General features: G+C 43.0%; 3 protein-coding genes and 1 long non-coding RNA gene across 4 annotated transcripts; 3 read left to right on the forward strand and 1 right to left on the reverse strand.

The window, feature by feature from the left end:
* Window positions 1-5: 5 nt before the first annotated feature.
* Window positions 6-2,310, reverse strand: tsfm (Ts translation elongation factor, mitochondrial). The gene is made up of 6 exons (XM_071375969.1): window positions 2,161-2,310; window positions 1,695-1,847; window positions 1,308-1,436; window positions 1,001-1,123; window positions 821-902; window positions 6-639 (listed from the first exon to the last, which is right to left on the reverse strand). Exons 1-6 carry the CDS (start codon window positions 2,206-2,208, stop codon window positions 245-247), a joined length of 930 nt encoding a protein of 309 aa, XP_071232070.1. The 5' UTR covers window positions 2,209-2,310; the 3' UTR covers window positions 6-244.
* A 5,227-nt stretch (window positions 2,311-7,537) lies between these two features.
* Window positions 7,538-9,204, forward strand: LOC139559738 (uncharacterized). The gene is made up of 3 exons (XR_011671819.1): window positions 7,538-7,658; window positions 7,994-8,128; window positions 8,670-9,204. It is a non-coding gene; the product is annotated as an uncharacterized lncRNA (long non-coding RNA).
* Window positions 9,205-9,376: 172 nt separating this feature from the next.
* endou (endonuclease, polyU-specific) lies at window positions 9,377-14,574 on the forward strand. Its single transcript, XM_071376006.1, has 4 exons — window positions 9,377-9,596; window positions 10,170-10,295; window positions 11,072-11,214; window positions 12,909-14,574. The coding sequence occupies exons 3-4, from the start codon at window positions 11,099-11,101 to the stop codon at window positions 13,021-13,023; spliced, it is 231 nt and encodes a 76-aa protein (XP_071232107.1). The 5' UTR covers window positions 9,377-9,596; window positions 10,170-10,295; window positions 11,072-11,098; the 3' UTR covers window positions 13,024-14,574.
* Window positions 14,575-16,899: 2,325 nt separating this feature from the next.
* Window positions 16,900-21,446, forward strand: LOC139559739 (neurogenic differentiation factor 4-like). The gene is made up of 2 exons (XM_071376029.1): window positions 16,900-17,077; window positions 19,455-21,446. The coding sequence occupies exon 2, from the start codon at window positions 19,461-19,463 to the stop codon at window positions 20,451-20,453; it is 993 nt and encodes a 330-aa protein (XP_071232130.1). The 5' UTR covers window positions 16,900-17,077; window positions 19,455-19,460; the 3' UTR covers window positions 20,454-21,446.
* Window positions 21,447-21,870: the final 424 nt, after the last annotated feature.

Below are 21,870 nucleotides of genomic sequence, written 5' to 3' on the forward strand. Positions count from 1 at the left end.
TAATCTACAGTTTAAAATATCTTTATTGTTGGGGTGATTCAGTTCCTTCATCCTGCAGCATATGTCATTTTGGTACACATATATTAAGCTTATCACACAAGGCATGAAAACATGAGACATTGAAATTGTTTGAATGCATTTGGATGACATCAAATAACAGTCTGCACTTTGGCCTAATTAAGAAACAAATAAAAGGCAGATAAAACATGACCTGTAAGGTCTCTGAGATGCTCTCCTCTACCCTTCAATGTGCCCCATCACTGCCCGCCTCCCCACACTGAAAGCGGACAAAGTCCAGAACTCGTGCCCCCTGCTCCGTCAGGTACTGGGCCACTGTCCTACTAGGGTCAGGGAGGAAGGATTGGGGCAGCAGGCGCGTCTCCGCATCCCCACAGGGCAGGTCATCCATGTTGCCCAGGGATACGGGGGCCTCTCCCACTACGTGCTGGCCCAGCTTCCTCCCCAGGGTGCCCTGCGCCCCATCCTTGCCCCCCTGGAACACCACGAGGGCGCCGTATCGCCCCATGGCCATATCAGACTGGCCCGCCACACCACCGTGGATGTAGGAGCCGATATGCCAGCCTGCAGGAACGCCAACCGTCACCGCCCGCCTCACTGACATGTTCTCACCCAGACGACCTGACGGGACGGGACAGGAAATTACAACTTCACTAACAGAGCAGTCTTCAATTTCCAAATGCTTCCAAGCAAGAAATAATGCTGCAGATAGAGGTTATTAAAGCTCAAATTCAATGAGAGCATCTCAATATTGATAAGAGTCTACTAAATTATTAAATGGCTATTTTTATTACTCACTCACCTATTGTAAGGGCCAGCTGATCAGCCAGAGAAGCACCTTCACCCAAGTTCAATTTCGAGAGGTCCTCTGCTGCCAGGAGACTCTGAAACCAACAAAGATAAATGCAGTTTTAAGTATTCCAAGAGGTATACTAGGGTGATGTGGCTACTGAGTGGGGGATGGTGTGGTAATGTGTCATACCTTCACATATCCAGTTTGGCCCTGGTTTTTACTGCTGTGGTGAGCCATGGTGGCGAACGCCACATCCTTCACCAGTTGCTGGAACTTCTCATTACGGGCAACAAAGTCTGTCTCACAGTTCACCTGCAACACACACAGACATGGAGTACATTGAGATACAAATACTTCTGATAATTTATACATTTTAATCAAACTAAACAAATGAAGATAACTGTCAAAGCAGGTATTATTCAACTTGAAATTGTATGCAGACTGCATCGAGAAGGATGAGTGATAGGATCTCATTGAGTGAATGAGATCTGCTTACCTCTACCATGACTGCAGCTTTGTCTCCTACAAACAGACCGATCAGCCCCTCTTTGGCCCTCCTCCCCTCCAGCTTGCTGGCCTTGCTCCAGCCTTCTTTCTGGGCCTGCTCATGTAACCAGCTCTCTGCCTTGTTTGGCGAAAAACATTACACACACTATCCTAAATATACACTACATTTATGTCAGCAGCTGCCCAATCCTGATCCAGGAGGCCTGCATTGTGCTTTTGTTCCAACCCAGCACTAACTCACCAGATTGAAAAGTACTAAAACCATATTTGTTATTGTTGGGCTGGAACAAATCCTGCACCTCTCCAGGGCCAAGTTTATACATCCATCCCTGCCCTGCTCAGCAGGCAAAGCTGTACTGAAAGAAGCAATGTTTACCTTTGTGATGTCATTATCACATTTCTCCAATGCTTTTTTGCAGTTAATGAATGTGTAGCCAGTACTTTTGCGTAGTTTCATAAGGAGAGCTTTCTCTGCAGCAAGAACTGGAAATCCTGTGTGTAAAGACTGTGCATGATGAACGGTGCAGACCTGGGGTGGACAAGAAATTAGATTATCGAACGTTACATTTCAGTGAAGCCATCTTTATTGCAAACAGAGGTACAAATCAAATGTCCATGATGACCTCTGGTCCTAGGAAGATATTTCAATTCACTGTGATGTTGCCAACAACACTCAAAGGCTAGCTGCAGAATTTGGAATACTTCAACTTTCTTGTCCCATACGTGGTTAGCTAGGCTAGGTACTGGAAGCTAGCTAGCTTCAAATCAACAGCTGACAGCAGCTTCAGAAAGCACAACCAGAAAAAAAATGCTGGATGCCAGCGCACCCTTTTCTTGCCTACCTTTGAGAACTCTGTTCTGATTGATCTGAAAACATACGTTAATGCCATTCTTGGAGCTTTTTATATATTCAAACCTCGATATTTCTCCTTATGAAAGCCGGAATGTCATTGAACCTAGCCGGGTATGGCAAAGGAGCATGGACAAACTTGAGCCAGGAAATGTAGCTATAAACGTTTGTTTAGCGCCATCTAACGTACTGGAATGCCTACCACACTGAGCCCACAATAATTCGAAGGGGCTTCACTTCGTATAACAAATAAATAAAAATCAGGGGCGCAACTTTCACTGGACCACCCGCTGTCCGACTCCCACCCGCTACTGCAAGAACTTGTCCCTAAGGCTTTTGTGATACAGCTCACTTGCCAGCAATTTTGCACCATATAGAGAATGTAAAAAGCGCAAAAATAACTTAACAAATAGTTTAAATTACCAGAGATTCTCACATGGCCCTTACATTAGGCTATCTGTATTACAGGGCTATATCAGCCAATATGCTAGATTTAGTTTGAAGAAAGCAGAGATGGAGAGACTTACACTTTCTCTAGAGCCATTTTTATAGCCTACCTTTTAGGGGTGGGAATATTTTCAGACGGAGAAATATGGGTGATCAATATGTTAGGACTATTTCTATACAGTGTAGTAAACTATTTAGGAAGTACATTTCCTTTGAAAGATAACTGCCCCGTGCCTCTCTGCCCATGCATAGGCTATAGCCTACTCTATTTAATTGAAACAACACACGAACCTGATCTCGCAGGTATGGTTACTGAATTTGAAGCAGCAATAACGACGACAGCGACGCTGGCTACGTTTTGCATATGACATAGCCTGCCTTTTAGGTCTACGATTTGCAGACAGAAACAAATAAATGGGTTAATACTTATTGAAAATGAAATCACAATGCTTGCTCACAATAGTAGCCTAACCTATGTGTGCATTGTGCCTTTTCCTTTTTAATTATGATTAAATGTTTTGATTGCACTTCGACTCACGTTGATTGAGCGCCCTCCACTTCTTACCATTATCAATAGCCTATTTATTTACAGACACAATAGTAAAATACAGTCCAATCATATTTAAGTTAATTTCATATTTAAATTAACTTCCACGTGATTCTCCGCCCATGTATGCATCCTACTCTATTTCCAACAAAACAATATCACACTCAATTCGTTCAAATAAGTATAAAAAGCTGATTTTGTGAGTTTTTAAAAACATTTTTGTGCGTCTTAATTCGTGTAAAAAAAAGGCCACTTCATTTGTAGGAAAAGACAATCTTTTGAAAGTTATTGGAACAATGCATTTTGGGCAATGGTGTTCTACACTGCCTCTTTTTGTGTCCACATTTATTTATATATATATATATATATATATATTTATTTATATATATATATATAAACGTCTTAACATGCTGTATTTCTCTGTTTTTTTTGTGGTATCGATGAAGGTATTTGAGTGGGGAATGGGGATACATTTTCGTGATGTGAAATTAATGAATTGATAAATGTGGGGAAACAGAAGACCTGCAAATCTGTTTGGTTTAAATTTCCCTCATGCAACTGCATGGTATTTGCAACTATAACAAGTCTGGACTGTGATTAATTAAGCCATATCAATGCAGTTAAACAAGTTAACGTAAAATGAGGAATTATGTTGGCTTACCCTTATGGCACTTCCAAGGCCTTTTCATGATGATTATTACGGGTTGTGTCAATCATGTTATACTTAGGCTATTGTAACAAAGCACATGCCAGCATTGTAGGCCTATTGCCTCTGCCCAGAGGCCTACTAGGCTTTCATGGCAATGGCCAATAGAGTTCACTTTGCCACGTATGAGCTCTGGTTAGTCCCTGTTGCAGCTTTTACTTTCTTCTGCACAATAACAATATCTTTTTATATAAATAAATGTGGGACACACAAAAAGTGTCAGTGTAGTCAGTGTAGAACACCATTGCTCCTCATGCATTGCTCTAATAACTTTCAAAAGATTGTTCTGAAGTTTGCCCCTAAAAAAAGTATTTTCCAATGAATGAAGTCGCACAAAATGTGTATATTTTCCCACGAATTAAGTCTCACAAAATTGTTGTTCTTTTCACACGAATTAAGCCACACAAAAAGCCACAAAAACACATGAAATCTGCTCAAATATTTTTTGTACATATTTGCACAAATTGAGTGTGAGATTGTGTTACTATTTCAATGAGACCACACATACAAGGCGCACTTGAACTCTGACACCAGACTAGGAGAGGTAGACTACGGAAATTGAAGCAGCAAATTCTGAGTGTGTGAATAATGCGAAAAATTTCAGATTTTTATACAATACATAGGCTAACGCATACAAAGCACAAAGAGGACCGTTTCCAAATAATCTGTGGGACAGCAAAAGTATTTTTATCCCAAAGTCGTCTGTCTGACCGTCCGCAGCATGAAAAATGCCAACTGTATCACAATTCCAGTGGGTCAGAAGTTAACATACACTAAGTTGACTGTGGCTTTAAACAGCTTGGAAAATTCCAGAAAATGACGTCATGGCTTTAGAAGCTTCTGATAGGCTAATTGACATCATTTGAGTCAATTAGAGGTGTACCTGTGGTGTATTTCAAGGCCTACCTTCAAACTCAGTGCCTCTTTGCTTGACATCATGGGGAAATCTAAAGAAATCAGCCAAGACATCAGATTTTTTTTTTTTTAAGACCTCCACAAGTCTGGTAATCCTTGGGAGCAATTTCCAAACGCCTGAAGGTACCACGTTCATCTGTACAAACAATAGTATGCAAGTATAAACACCATGGGACCACGCAGCCGTCATACCGCTCAGGAAGGAGACGCGTTCTGTCTCCTAGAGATGAACGTACTTTGGTGTGAAAAGTGCTAATCAGTCCCAGAACAACAGCAAAGGACCTTGTGAAGATGCTGGAGGAAACAGGTACAAAAATATCTATATCCACAGTAAAACAAGTCCTATATCGACATAACCTGAAAGGCCGCTCAACAAGGAAGAAGCCACTGCTCCAAAACCGCCATAAAAAAAGCCAGACTACGGTTTGCAACTGCACATGGGGTCAAAGATTGTACTTTTTGGAGAAAGATCCTCTGGTCTGATGAAACAAATAGAACTGTTTGGCCATAATGACCATCGTTATGTTTGGAGGAAAAAGGGGGAGGCTTGCAAGCCGTAGAACACCATCCCAACCGTGAAGCTCGGGGTTGGCAGCATCAAGTTGTGGGGGTGCTTTGCTGCAGGACGGACTGGTGCACTTCACAAAATAGATGGCATCATGAGGTAGGAAAATTATGTGGCTATATTGAAGCAACATCTCAAGACATCAGTCAGGAAGTTAAAGCTTGGTCGCAAATGGGTCTTCCAAATGGACAATGACCCCAAGCATACTTCCAAAGTTGTGTCAAAATGGCTTAAGGACAACAAAGCAAAGGTATTGGAGTGGCCATCACAAAGCCCTGACCTCAAGCCTATAGAACATTTGTGGGCAGAACTGAAAAAGCGTGTGTGAGCAAGGAGGCCTACAAACCTGACTCAGTTACACCAGCTCTGTCAGGAGGAATGGGCCAAAATTCACCCAACTTATTGGGGAAACCTTGTGGAAGGCTACCGGAAACGTTTGACCCAAGTTAAACAATTTAAAGGCAATGCTACCAAATCCTAATTGTGTGTAAATTTCTGACCCACTGGGAATGTGATGAAATAAATAAAAGGTGAAATAAATCAACTATTCTTCTGACATTTCACATTCTTAAAATAAAGTGGTGATCCTAACTGACCTAAGACAGGGAATTTTTACTCGGATTAAATGTCAGGAATTATGAAAAACTGAGTTTGAATGTATTTGGCTAAGGTGTATGTATCACTAGATTTGACTTATTACAAGATTAAGGGTATACTGGGCAACTTTCATAACGTCTGGTTGCCTTATACGGAATTCAGTATGACTAAAGGAGTCTGTATTGAAAACATGCCCACATCAGGGGAGATAACTATTAAGGAAATCCCTAGCTGCTGGGCTGCTCAGTCCTGGCCCTGGGGGTCTGCTGTCTTGTGGGTTGTCACTCTGGCCTTTGCCTAACACACCCAAAACCAATTAAATACATTTTTCATTTAGATCTTGAAGCTGAGTGGGGTGTGTTTGGGCACTACAGGGTGGTGGACCCCTAGGGACAGGACTGGGTGATCCAGCTATATTGTGTGAAGTAAAAATAGCTCTACAGTACTATTCTATGAGATTAATTATATGGAGGACGTGCTGTTTCTGTGTGTTATTGTATATTTGAGGTGTACGTGGGTTTGTTTTTTTGTTTCCAAACCTTTCCCTTCGGAATTAAAAAAAAATCAAGGTGGGAACTGGGAAGGAAATTGTGTTGGGAGAGTTGCGTTATTGACTAGACTGGTGGGGGTCGGACTTAGGCTGGCTCGTCAGTCTGTGTGAAATTTTAAATACAGGATGTCTTAAAGACAATGAAAAGTCTGTATTTTTCAGGAAATGTTCATTGGTTAAGGCTATTGGTTAAATGTGCAACCAAATATTTATTATTTGAATGACCTTTGATCTAGTTCAGTCTAATTACTCCCTCAAACATATTTAATAATGATCTCTTACCTAGCTTAAAGACTGCAGGCATTTTTTCTTACTTTTTATTCTAAATAGAGACAGCATATTGGATTGTGTAAAAATGCAGGAAATTAGCTTTAGATGCACCCAAAAATTGCGGTGCCCCTGATAAAAATAAATAAAAAACAAATGAATTCACAAAAGATGACACATTGGAAACACATTTGTGAACAGTATGTTCAGACAGGGTTTAACTAATACAAATGAAATCATCAATATATAGTAGCTACCAATGTCATCCCCAGAGTACTATACCTAACATGACTGGAAGACTGACTACAGGGAGGAGCTTTCATGGATGCTGGAACCTCAATAGCTTGGTAAGCTTGCTATATAAGGAAATCCATCTTTGAGACTGTGCACCTATTTATTGGATCATTGCTTGGCTATGATGAAGATCATTCTGCTTGTCACTCTGGGGGTTACCCTGTTCTGTCAGGGCTACAGCAGTAAGTATGGGACAAAGTATAATCTAGATAATTGTTATTTGTACATTTAATTAGTACCACTTAAAATGCAATGAATATACCTGTTCAAATATAATAGAACTTTGTAAGTATAATTGAAAGTACATCACATGGGTTAAGTGCAGGCCTATTATGCTGCTGATGTATCATCTATTCACAGATCTCTTCCCCTTGAGTAATGCACCTTTTTTATTTTACTTCCTCTGGTGAGTTTATCTCATGTAGATCAATATCATTCATCAGTGTGTAACAATTTGCTCTGTGTGTATATCCAGACACCCTGGACACCTGGGTCCAGGGTCGCTGTGGCTGGGCTGGGCAGACCGAACAAAAGCTGTTAATGTAACACAGCCTGTGAGCGCTATGGAGAATGTTGCTCTAACTATGAAAGCTTCTGCAAAAGTGAGTGACAGTAAGCAACTCAGTCAGTGCAGGTTGTTTTATGATGGTAAAAACTGTCTGAAAGAAATCTGCCTAATGTATTGAATTATCAATACATTAGGCAGTTAATAGGAAGTGTCCAACCCTATTCTAAGCAATTCACCTTGTTAGAATAGTTTATCGTCCATTTGTAAAGTATTCCTTTGTTTATTGGCTCTAAGCCTAGTTAAATTATATATGAACTCTACCAAAATAGCCAAAAGCTTAGCACATCATAGTTATTTCATGTCAACAGAAGCAGGGTGTAAACTGTTCTCTCTTGTTCCTTTTCTCTATCTTGCTCCACATCCTGCAAGGGCCGTTGTGACGAGAAGTACAACTCTCAGAACAAGTGCCACTGCAACTCCAAGTGCTCCCAGTATGACAACTGCTGCAATGACTATGCAGCCCTCTGTAATGGTGAGAGGGTACTGTGGCATTCTGATCTGGAGGTATGCAAACAAAACCATGTCCCTGAAACATATCCCACTGTCTACTACACCTAGGCACAGTTCATTTGAATCTGTTATCAGTTTGAATTGGCCTTTTTTACATCCCGGGCAATTCTCCACAACTGGTGAAATTCACATAGTGGTCAAGGTCGATCACAGTTGACCATACAGATACTCCTGCATCATATCTGAAAGAGTCCTTACTACACAACCTTTGTGAACAAAATCAAAATCAACATACTGGCTCAATATTAGACCAGTCAGCTATTCACCTTGCTGTGGGCCATAGAGGCAGGATGGTTCACTAGTGTTTGAATCAGGGTGCCCTCAGTCTTTTTACAGCAGGATAATGGATGTGTGTGTTTGGCCAGTAGAGGTCATTGTTGTTTAATGTAAATTGTCACTAATCATGCACATCACAACAATCTTCAATAGGCTCCTTATGTGAAACACAGGACTCGGCAGTTCATACCACTTTTAGACATTATTGTTCAAATGTACATTTAAGCTAAAACATATTAATTAGGACTTCTCCTCTAAGCACCCGCTCCAGGATTGTCCTGCCAGGGCCGCTGTGGGGAGAAATACAACTCTCAGAACAAGTGCCACTGCAACACCAAGTGAAGAGATCACAACAACTGCTGCAGCGACTACACCTCCCTCTGTGGAAATGGCTTAATTGTTACTCAAACTGTTACACCAAATTGATTACAACCCTGGTACTGTATTTGTCCTGTAGTACATTATAACGAGTTAATGACCCACAACAACATCGACATGACCCATGAAATGTTAAAACAATGTCATTACTTCTCTGTGCTACAACAGTACAATGATTATTAATGTAAACAGTTCCCCATGTTTCTGATACTGTATGTTCTATGGGTGGGAGGCTATTTTAGGTTCTATGGGTAGCAGTCCCTAAAATATAGTGTTCCTTTCCTGTGTCTGTTAGGCTCTGGTGGTGGAGATACCGGCAGTAACATCACTGATCCAGTCTCTGTCTAAAGCTCTGTATGCTCTGGACTCCAACAAGCCCTCTGCGTCAGAGCTGATCATTGACTCCCAGGCCAGAGTGCCCATCTCCCAGACCTGCTCCCAGAACGACCTTTGTTCTCTTATTCCTCTCTTCCTCTGTCTCTTATGTTATTTTCTTCTCTCTCACTATATCTTCATCCCTCTTTCTGTCACTGTCCAACCTCCCCCTTCTCTCTGCCCCTTGCTCTATTTCTTTCTCTCTCTCTGACCTATATCCTGACTGTGACTATATCCTGACTGTGACTATATCCTGACTGTGTTGTCTTCCATCCAGGCTGTTCCAGTTCCTGGACGAGGCATCTCTGTTCTCCAAGCCGTCATATGTTAGAGGGCCTCCCGAGTGGCGCAGCGGTCTAAGGCACTGCATCGCAGTGCTAGAGACGTCACCACAGACCCAGGTTCGCCTGTTCATACCGCTATCATCCAGAAGGTGAGGTCAGTACAAGTGCATCAAAGCTGGGACCGAGAGATTGAGAAACAGCTTCTATCTCAAGGCCATCAGACTGCTAAACAGCTATCACTAACTCAGAAGGCCTGCTACCTACATTGAGATCCAATCACAGGACACTTTAATAAATGGATCACTAGTCACTTTAAACAATGCCACTTTAATAATGTTTACATATTTTACATTACTCATATCACATGTATATACTGTATATTATACCATCTATTGCACCTTGCCTATGCCACTCGGCCATCGCTCATCCATATACTTATATGTACATACTCTCATTCACCCCTTTAGATTTTTGTGTATTAGGTAGTTGTTGGGGAATTGTTAGATTACTTGTTGATATTACTGCACTGTCGGAACTAGAAGCACAAGCATTTCGCTACACTCGCATTAACATCTGCTAACCATGTGTATGTGACCAATAAAATTAGATTTGAATTTGATTTGATTTACAAGTAGGCTGTAATTGTGAATAAAAATGTGTTCTTATCCTACTTGCTTATTTAAATAAAAAACAAAGAATATGCTGCCTTCATGGCCCTGCAGGACAACTACAAGAGGAACATAGGCACCACTGAGGACTTTACCACCCAGCAGCTGACTGAGTAGGACACCTTCCTCAGGGAGACCATGTCCAACTGAGCTGGGCAGAGAGCTCGCTCTTCACCAAGAGTATTTACAGTGCCTAATGAAAGTCTACACACCCCTTGCACAGTCTTCGCATTTTGCTACTGTTGTACACAACCTACTCTACATTTCCAAAGTCAAAGAAAAATGATAGAAAATGTTCCTAATTAATCCAATCCAATTTTATTTGTCACATGTGCCGAATACAACAGGCATTGGCACCTTACAGTGAAATGCTTACTTACTTAGTCTGGGTAGCCATTTGATTAGCTGTTCAGGAGTCTTATGGCTTGGGGGTAGAAGCTGTTTAGAAGCCTCTTGGACCTAGACTTGGCGATCCGGTACCGCTTGCCGTGCAGTAGCAGAGAGAACAGTCTATGACTAGGGTGGCTGAAATCTTTGACCATTTTTAGGGCTTTCCTCTGACACTGCCTGGTATAGAGGTCCTGGATGGCAGGAAGCTTGGCCCCAGTGATGTACTTTGTTATGAAAGGTTTGGGAATCGCTTCCTTTTAGGTGGTTGTAGAATTTAACGGCTCTTTTCTGGATTTTGATAATTAGTGGGTATCAGCCTAATTCTGCTCTGCATGCATTATTTAGTGTTTTATATTGTACACAGAGGATATTTTTTGCATAATTCTGCATGCAGAGTCTCAATTTGGTGTTTGTCCCATTTTGTGAATTCTTGGTTGGTGAGCAGACCCCAGACCTCACAACCATAAATGGCAATGGGTTCTGTAACTGATTCAAGTATATTTAGCCAGATCCTAATTTGTATGTCGAATTTTATCTTCCTTTTGTTCACTCTCTCTCTTTCTAAGTGGACTTCCTACCCTGATGTTCTTGGGATGCAGTTTACGTGGGATGGCTACTTCAAGCAGGTTGGTTCTGCCATCATTGGCTGCAGTTCTGAGTTTGACTTGGCCAAGTACAGTCTTTGCTACATCACCCGTCCAGGGAAACAGTGAGTACTCTTTGTGTGTGTGTGTCAATTCTTTTTCATTATCTACCAAAGATGATGTACACACAATTCAAAGCCATTGCTGTTCTCCATTTCCATCCATTTTGGACCGTGTGTCACATTATGTCTCATTATGCTTGTGTACAGTCGTGGCCAAAAGTTTTGAGAATGACACAAATATTAATTTCCACAAAGTTTGCTGCCTCATTGTCTTTAGATATTTTTGTCAGATGTTACTATGGAATACTGAAGTGTAATTACAAGCATTTCATACGTGTCAAAGGCTTTTATTGACAATTACATGAAGTTGATGCAAAGAATCAATATTTGCAGTGTTGACCCTTCTTTTTCAAGACCTCTGCAATCTGCCCTGGCATGCTGTCAATTAACTTCTGGGCCACATCCTGACTGTGGCAGCCCATTCTTGCACAATCAATGCTTGGAGTTTGTCAGAATTTGTGGGTTTTGTGTTTGTTCACCTGCCTCTTCAGGATTGACCACACGTTCTCAATGGGATTAAGGTCTGGGGAGTTTCTTGCCCATGGACCCAAAATATCGATGTTTTGTTCCCCAAGCCACTTAGTTATCAATTTTACCTTATGGCAAGGTGATCCATCATGCTGGAAAAGGCATTGTTCGTCACCAAACTGTTCCTGGACGGTTGGGAGTAGTTGCTCTCGGAGGATGTGTTTGTACCATTCTTTATTCATGGCTGTGTTCTTAGGCAAAATTGTGAGTGAGCCCACTCCCTTGGCTGAGAAGCAACCCCACACATGAATGGTCTCAGTATGCTTTACTGTTGGCATGACACAAGACTGATGGTAGCACTCACCTTGTCTTCTCCGGACAAGCTTTTTTCCGGATGCCCCAAACAATCGGAAAGGGGATTCATCAGAGAAAATGACTTTCCCCCTGTCCTCAGCAGTCCAATCCCTGTACCTTTTGCAGAATATCAGTCTGTCCCTGATGTTTTTCCTGGAGAGAAGTGGCTTCTTTGATGCCCTTCTTGACACCAGGCTATCCTCCAAAAGTCTTCACCTCACTGTGCGTGCAGATGCACTCACACCTGCCTGCTGCCATTCCTACTTTCTTGGGCGCCCTGAAGCCTTCTTCACAACAATTGAACAGCTCTCCTTGAAGTTCTTGATGATCCGATAAATGGTTGATTTAGGTGCAATCTTACTGGCAGCAATATCCTTGCCTGTGAAGCCCTTTTTGTGCAAAGCAATGATGACGGCACGTGTTTCCTTGCAGGTAACCATAATTGACAGAGGAAGAACAATGATTCCAAGCACCACCCTCCTTTTGAAGCTTCCAGTCTGTTATTTGAACTCAATCAGCATGACAGAGTGATCTCCAGCCTTGTCCTCGTCAGCACTCACACCTGTGTTAACGAGAGAATCACTGACATGATCTCAGCTGGTCCTTTTGTGGCAGGGCTGAAATGCAGTGGAAATGTTTTGGGGGGATTCAGTTCATTTGCATGGCAAAGAGGGACTTTGCAATTAATTGCAATTCATCTGATCACTCTTCATAACATTCTGGAGTATATGAAAATTGCCATAATACAAACTGAGGCAGCAGACATTGTGAAAATGTATATTTGTGTCACTCAAAACTTTTGGCCACGACTGTATATGTGTGTTTGTGCTTGTTGCCATTGAGTGTTATGTTTTCATCTGGTTTTCTTTGTCCAGGTGTAAACAGAGCCTGGGAGGGAAGCCACTGGTGATCCAGACCTACACCTGGGAAAACTCCTCCTATGGAAATGGGAAGAAGTACATCGGCTCCGCCTTCCCTGCCACGCCCTAGAACTGAAGCACACAGCAGCCACTCAGCATTCAACAAGCTAGCAACAGTCTGCCAATCACATCCTGCATCAAACTCAACAATGTCCAATCTTAGTCCTGATACATAAGAGCATTTCATTATTTGTATTTGTAAATGGGTTACATTTTTGTAAATGGGACAATTCATGTATGAATGTTTTGCGCTCACTATAAATGTATCGCAGACATTCAGCATTCAGATTGATATTTGAAGGCAAATTTCCTGCGTCAGCTTAGACCGCATTTTGTAAACACTGTATATATCTGCTCAATCGGAAATTACCTTGGCATTTCTATTGCGCCATCTATAGCTTCAGCAATACAGATTGAATATAGCCCTTAGTCAAGCAATGAAGAAATCTGCAGGGTATGAGAATCCCATGCACTCCTGAGGGCATGATCAAACTATGCCCAACGGGGCTGAAAATTGGCATTTACACGCTCCTATAGCAGGCACATGGGGACACCCCACCACTAAGAGCATGTGTGCATCTGACACAATCGCTTACTGTCTTACCCCCCCCAAAAAATAAAGCAAAAAAATAAGCAGTCTCCTGCACCCCTCACCAATAAATGAATGGAAACGAATGGAAACAAAAACACATTTAGCAGATCCTATTCTGCTTGACCTACTCCAAACAGTACCCACTAGCTAAACCTGTTCCTATCAGCTGTCTGTAAAGCCCTGTGTGTCCCACCCCAGCTGGGGGTGAGGATCTGCGTGTGTGTGAGGCTGCTTCCAGCTGGGATGGGGGGTCGAGTTTACCCTTTCACTCATCCAGGGTGACTAACGGGATAAACTCTGGGTCTGCCGACAGGACAGGGGGACACACTTGCACCCCTGTTTAAAGAAAGTATTAGAGGAGATGGATCTGCCTTAGATCCCATTGTCCCCCGGTATGTGTGCGTCCGTGCCAAGTGAGAACACAAGGCCAGTCACTTCATACAAAAACCACGTCTTTCAGGAATTCATCTGATTTGGGCCTCAACAAATGGGCTGAGTCTCACATCGACCTGACAATAACGATACGCTCTGTGAGTAATTTCCCCAGTTCAGTTTTGTCAGACCATATTACATTTTCTGGGCCGGCGACTCTGAAAAGTAGAAGAGTAAATGTCCTCTCTTTTTATACCCGAAATGGAATCAAATTAAACCACAGTGGGGCGAGTGAGAGAAAAAGATTCAATTGTTCCTTTTGTCGCTCTCACAACTTCATAATCGAATTATAGCTGGCCACCCGCCAACCCCCCCACAGATAGCCCCCCAAATGGGCTCCCCCTGGCAGATATAGTAGCCACCTGACTTTTGTTTTGTAATTATATTATCCCGCTCTCTTTAGCGTGTCGTGGCTAATGGCTGAGCGGGCCAGTCCAGCTGCACATGCAGAAACAAAGCTGCTTATGGGGCCAGACAATAGGCTCGTGGAAAAGGGACGCCTGAAGGCGGTCGGCCAATGAGCACGCACCGCAGGGGGCCAACGGGGGGTTTAGGGAAGGGTTAAGAGGGTTTGGGGTGTAGCTGGGGGGGTGTCTATTTTTGTGGCCCTGTGGAGTGGCCTCATCAATGGGATGGTTGGTATAAGGACACATGGTCCAGATCACCAGAACGTTTAGGGCTTAGGTTGGAGGGAGGTTCAAGTGTGGCTCAGTGTAACTTCCAAGCTGATGAGGGACCATGAAACTCAGAGTAACTTTCATTCTCTGGAGGTCTGTTTGTCTTTCTGAACGCTCAATAATAAACAATATGATCAGCCTATTGTCCTCCCTCCTCAAAACATCAAAAGTATTTGGAGAGAATGTAGGTGATGGGATGGTTGGGCCCACAATTATTACATAAAGAGGTGAATATGATATGTTATTCTCAAATAAATTGTAAAAAAACAACAACCAAAAATCTATTGCACATTGTAATTGCATCATTTCTGATACATGATATTGTGAATAAAAGTGTTTACAACTTGATTATAGTTCCACATGCAGTCTTTCCAGACAAATCGCGACACCCAACCCCCCACCAACACACACACACATCTAAGTGCTCTCTCCTCATTCCCAACTAGGGTATCAAGATTTCTAATAGGACTCCCTGTCTGACAGATGGACACAGCCCCCTCTCCCTACTGTAACTGAAAACAGGAGCGCTGGGGATTCAGGAAGAGGTTGTGTGCCTGTGTGTGTGTGCTTCCTGCAGCCGAAGCTGCTGCCCTCTCAAGCAAACATACAAACATACCTACGCAAGGCAAGGCAAGGTGAGGAGGGAGAGTCCTTAGGGGTCAATGTTAGGTCAGGTGAGAATACAAGTGCATCTGAGCCGCTAGCAGATAGTTACTGAACAAGTAAAAAGGGGGAAGAGGAAAGAAGTATGAGCCATCTGTCAGAAAAGTTCTTAGTGCATGACCAACACCAAGGGGACTAAGGAACATGACAGCAATCATATCTACCTCTTTACCACTTGTGGAATAGGGATATTTCTCCCTCTTTAATGTTGCTCCAACTATATTTTGCTCCAGATAAATTGAAATGTGTGAAAATTAAAGACAACAAAAAAATGGATGAATTGAACGTGAGAAAAGTGGCAGCTTGTCTTCATATCTAAATGGCATATGTTTATTTTTGTCTTGTTTTGTGTCACCCATAGTTTGCTTTTGAGTCTGCCAAAGTGAGGCTATTCCCACTCTGGGGAAGAGCAAGGCCTGGCTCAGTTATTCCCATTCTGGGCTGCAGGTGTGGAGTAGGACAGGCATTGACCCAGAGGGAGAGGAGGGGGATGGTGGGGGGGCTGGGGAGTGTGAGACACATCCGTTGGGTGCACAGACAGTCCCCCCATCCAACCCCTCACCCACCTCTCCCTCCAACATGAGCACATGTGATTCTTTCTCTCATGGGACAGTAGCACTTCCCTCCATCTCTCTCTATCTTTCCCTCACACAATCACACACACACTGTGTATCTATTGAAGGTAAAGTCTATACAGAGATGAACATACATTTTAAAAGCATAATTGTAAAATAATTCACAGAGTGAGGAAATAAAATGCTCTGTATAACCCACATAATTCGAATCATTCTATTTCTATGGTATAACCTACCTACTTCTAGAGTTGGCTAAATTAGTAGGCCAACTTGCTACACAAGTAACAGCCCACTTGTAGCTAGATGACCTATGTCTCTATTCGGTTAGTTTGTTCTGTCTTTCACCTCAGGACTTCACTATGCAGGCGCCGCGCCTGTCCCGTCTCGTGAGGGGTGTCTCTGGAGCACTATTTAATTAGCGTAATTGGGTGCAATGAGCTCACGCCCGACGCCAATATCGGTTCAGCAAACTCGGATGTATGAATGGACGGGGGAATGGCGCAAACACCTGCTCACGCGCAACCGCAAGCTGTCACAATCGGTTAAGCTCGCAGAGCATCTCACTCTATGCTAAAGTTGCACTGCTTATTTGTTGATACTGACTGATAATACAAATTGTTCAAATAAAAACTATTGCAACTATGAACATGTTCTAATGTAGTGCCGCAATAATGTTATGGGCCATAAGAGCTTAGACCTGCAGGCTATCAATCTAATTAAAACGATTTTGTTCACACGCACACACACACACACACACACACACACACACACACACACACACACACACACACACACACACACACACACACACACACACACACACACACACACACACACACACACACACACACACACACACAACTAGTGAACTTTTTTTGTTCATGACATTGGCCACGGGCCGGGCCACGCGCGCGCTCGAGCGCAGATGAATTGGATGCGAGAGGATGAGAGAGCGAGAGGAGGAGCTTGTCTGTCGGTTGGACGCTAAAACCCAGGGCCCCCAGCGAGTGAACTGCAGAGAGGCGTCACTGGGATGGAACACTGACAACTGCGAAGGAGACGCAGGGGAGAAAGTTAAAGATTGAGTGCTTTAGGCTAGTTGAGATAGTAACCTGTAGGCTAAGCCCGCTCAACAGCCAATAACAACTCACAGGAGGTCCTTGGGAGCGTTATTTCAAATATCAGGTAGGCCAACCTCATCTGTTTCATTTCCAATGAATGTCAATGTTTCTTTCTCCAAAGATCATAGTCTATTTCGAATAGCATAGGCCTATTGGAATAGTAATAATTGACTATTCTAATATTTTAATAATATTTATGTGAAGTTGAATGTGAAATGTGAAATGTTGACCATTTCTAAATTGGTAGGGTAGCCTAGTAGGTTATTATTTGACATTTTCGAAATGTTGGGTTAGGCCCATAGGTTATTCGGCTAAGTAACGGGAATGAGGCATAGGCTACAGACATATTAATTAGATAGGCTACAGACAGAATAATAAATAGTTATCAATTTAGGATTCTTAAGAACTGCGACATGATCATTAGGCACTAGTCTACTGTTCTTAAAATGTGCCTGGCATAATCTTAAAGGAAAACGTTAACAGGTGTAAGCCTACTTAAAGTGGCAATCAGCAGTTGAAACAATAACAAAGCGTTTTCCCTCGCCCCTGTTTCTGTAAAAAGCTGAAGGATGGGGCTGGAGAAATGTAACCAATCTCAAATTCGTAGACAGAGCTATGAATGCAAGGACTGAGCATCTATGATATCAAAATGATAGGTTTAACCATGTTTTGAAGCTTTATAGTGTTTGTTTACATTTACTTTGTTTACAAACATTGGAGTAAAACAAACATATATTTTGGGTTCTGAAGGGGTGTGACAGTTGAACTAACCTCATGAGGCATTTATAAGTTATATTCTTCAAGAATCAATGGGTACATATCATTAATTTATAAGTCCAAAGAATGGATGTGGCAACTGCAGATTTTCCCTTTAAATCGAAACAGGGATTATTTATCCAAAGACAGCCTAAACCTGGATTTCCCCACCTGCTCAGCCTGCTTCAGAATCACTTTGGTCATCAGCTTGTTGCTAAAATGGTCATAATCATTGCTGACATAGCTGGGAAATATCTCAATAAAGAAACAACATATTTATGATTTTAGGCTAATAATTGTATGAAAGTAGCCTATGCTATAGGTTATCATTCATCAAACTAAATTATCGTGTGGAATAAAAATCAATGACACACACGAAATTGTGGACAAATCATTTAAAACCTAGATTCCAATAGGCCTATAGACCTGGGATCTGCATCGGACGTTTTTGTTTCTCCCCAAATGTTTTTTGCCTCAACAAAAAAAGATTTAAAGTTTTTGGTCTGTACAATCACCAGGAATTCACCCAAGTATTCCCACGAATAAAAACAGAGACGTGATCGTGTAATTATTGTTATTTTCAAATATATATATATATATATATAATATATATATATATATAAATATCTTTGGGCTTAGTTGTGGTCAATTTGCAGTGTAGAAATTATTTTCCGGCCCCCCGACAATCCACTTCGACAAAAATCGACCATGGCCGAATCTAGTTGCCTACCCCTGCTATAGAGGATCTAATAGGCTAAATTAAGATCATTTTCTAGAACTCCCCAAATAGATCACTTATGGGCAAACCTACAGTGAAAACTCCTAGTGAAATCTAGCCTATCATCGCCGTAATCATAAACACAATTTGTTGCAGAGTTATAAATAGATTTTTCTGAGTTTCCTGTTACTGATCCGGGAATGTAGTCTAACCTTGAGTTAATCCCATGTTGCTGCTTCATCCATGGAGGGAGCAAATCCCGCAATGGCCCAGATTGAGAGTGCATCCCGGTGTCCGCCGCAACCTAAAAGCGAGGAATTACAGAGTTTTGAAGTCCCCCGAGATCAAGTCTCCCCTCGGATTAAAATAATCCATGTAGGCTACGCACGCTGTTTGCAGACAAACAGATTACATATGAAAGCAGCATGTTTCATGAAAATCTTAAAACATAAAATCCCTAAAATATTCAAAGAACCCCCAAAGCACTGTACCAAACCGGTAATCAAAGGCCTTAGCTTAGACAATTGATTGTGGGTCTAAGTAGATTGTAGAGTAAGCAGGCTAAGGCTAGTCCTGACCTAATTGCTCATGAACAGACAACATAAACATAAAACTAAATTACGTGAGATTTTTGTTCTGGGTCAAGCGAGATCAGTCCTGATCTAGCGCTCACCTTGAGGCTACTACAGTAGGCCACACAAGGTCATTAAAACTCATTTGGCTGTGGGATAAAACTGCTACAAATAGACTGGTGTGGTCCTCAAGACCAGCTAGGGTCAATGTCCCAGCATCAATAGGTCTATCAGTAGAAAACTTACTCTCAATTCACATCAGCTTTGGACAGGATAGACAAAACAAGTCAAAGGGTAAAGTTGTGATGAGCCTCGTTTTCTTAGTACAAAATATTTGATAAAAAGTGTATATGTTAAGGTCAGAACTGTTGCTAATGTTGGTGTGTTGTTTCCAGGAGACCATGATGGCCAATTCGTACGGAAGGCCCAGCGAGGGGGCGGAGCTAGTCAGCTCTCTGGAGTGGATGGATGATGACGTGAGCTCCCCAGACGGAGACAAGCCAATCAAAGCGCAGCGCTACAGACCAGGCGGAATGGGCCACCTGGGCAGGGAGCTGGGCAGCGAGGATATGGAGGAGGATGAGGAGGAGGAGGAAGAGGAGGGCCAGGGAGACGGGAACGCTCCCAAACGCCGAGGGCCCAAGAGGAAAAGAATGACCAAAGCCCGGCAGGAGCGCTTCAAGGCGCGACGTGTGAAGGCTAACGCACGGGAGCGCTCAAGGATGCACGGGCTGAACGACGCGCTGGAGAACCTGCGCAGCATCATGCCCTGCCACTCCAAGACTCAGAAACTGTCCAAAATCGAGACCCTGCGGCTGGCCCGCAACTACATCTGTGCCCTGTCTGAAGCCCTGGAAGGGGACCAGTCCACGGAGAGCAGGGCCTTCATGGAGACCCTGTGTGAAGGCCTCTCCCAGCCCACCAGCAACTTGGTGGCTGGCTGTCTGCAGCTCGGGCCTGGGGGTTTTGTTGAGGAGAGGCCTGAGGACAGGAATGGGGGGAGAGGAGGGCCCACAGTCCTGGGAGGGGTGGGGATGGCCGTTAGACCAATCAGCTACTCCTCCCCCGGCCTGCCCAGCCCGCCCTATGGCACATTGGACTCCGCCCACCTGCTCCATCTGAGGGGGATGAAAGGAGGGGCTTACGAGAGCCACTCCCCTATTGACTGTAACACCCCTCCCTACGACGGCCCCCCAACACCCCCGCTCAGCATCGGCAGTAACCTGGTGCCCAAGCAGTCCTCTCCCCACTACCTCCCCCCTCACCACTACCCCCCCTCCTCCATGGGCCTGTACCAGAGCGCCCGCTACGAGCTGCCCCTGGAGATGCCCTATGACTCGTACCACCCTCCTCACATGGCACCCCCGCAGATGGGAACGGTCTATGGGGATTAAGGGCCAGAGCGGACAGATGGGGCAGATATTACTCTCTCCAACAACACAACAATCACCCTGCCCCAACTGGCTTCATCTAAACCTATGACTGAGGTGTTGGGAGAAATCAGACTTTGGTACTGAACACTGTGAAAGCAGCCCATCGTTGTGAACAACTGGGTAGTGCTGTTGTGGACTGTTGTTTACATTTGTGTACTGTAAAGGTTAGGGCTCAACACTGTCAATGTCTGCTCATGATTGACTTTAAACCAGTTGTTTGCTGCGGTTGTTTCTGAACGCCGATTAGGTTAAAAGGCACCCACAACTTGACCATTTCCAAGGGGTTCCTATTCCTAGTTCCTATTGGTGGAAAGGCTGTCTTGAAGAAAGATTTCAGCTTGACCGCTATGACCACATTATGACCACATTATGAGCACTTCTGACCAGCACTGGGAACATGAAACAGATCATTCACATTAATGCATTATACATTTATTTATTATCTTATTTAATATTTATATGAACTGCTGTTAGTAATGCTGTGTTTATCCTTTTTATATGTGTTTGGTCTTGGCCTTCTCTATTTGTGCTGTCCTTGTTACATTGTTGACTGACTCTGACAGTGTATCTGTTATCTCTCTGTGTCCATTTCTCCTTTGTTTTGTGTTCTTTCCTGTTTCACACTGAAAAGAGATTCTCATATAATACTGCTGGTGTAATGTTGCTGATGACCAGGGGGAAAACTGCCCATGAGGAAATGAGAAATGTCTGCTGTTGTAATGAATAGAACAAATATAAATTCCAAAATGTGATTGAAGTTGAACTCTCAGCCAGGTGGATCTTATTAATGGACATTCCTAAATCAAATATATGTATATGTTGTATAATATTCTGTCCAGACACTTTCTCCATTGCCAAATATGTTCCTTTAAATGTACAAATGTTCCTCGAGCTGAAAACGTTTGGATTGTATTTTTTAACAAACATTTTATGAATTAAAACAATGTTAACTAAGTTTTCTTGTGTGAAATTCTGAAAGTGAGTTTGCTTAGATGAAAAAACTGTCTTGTTAGGTCAAAAGACAGTCAAGGACCAACTGCAATTAGGGTGTTTGCAGGTAGTGGGAGGGAGTGCTATGTGAGAGTATGGACAGGTTGTAACACACAATGAGAGAGGTGAGAGGGAGTAGAGAAGATGACGGGGGGGTTTCTAATGAGAGTACTTCTGTGACTACTGTTATTATGCTACCACCCCCTGAGAAAATCCTTTTCCCACACACGCCCACACACGCACACACACACACACACACCCCCCTAGGCTTACAGGTGGAGACCAGAAAGGGAGTGAGAAACGAGCATGCAACAGAGAGAGAGAAGGAGAGAGAGAGAGAGAGAGAGAGAGAGAGAGAGAGAGGAGAAAGAGCGCTAAAGAGAGAAGA

This window comes from Salvelinus alpinus, chromosome 2 (genome assembly GCF_045679555.1).
Source record: "Salvelinus alpinus chromosome 2, SLU_Salpinus.1, whole genome shotgun sequence".
Classification (NCBI taxonomy): Eukaryota; Metazoa; Chordata; class Actinopteri; order Salmoniformes; family Salmonidae; genus Salvelinus; species Salvelinus alpinus.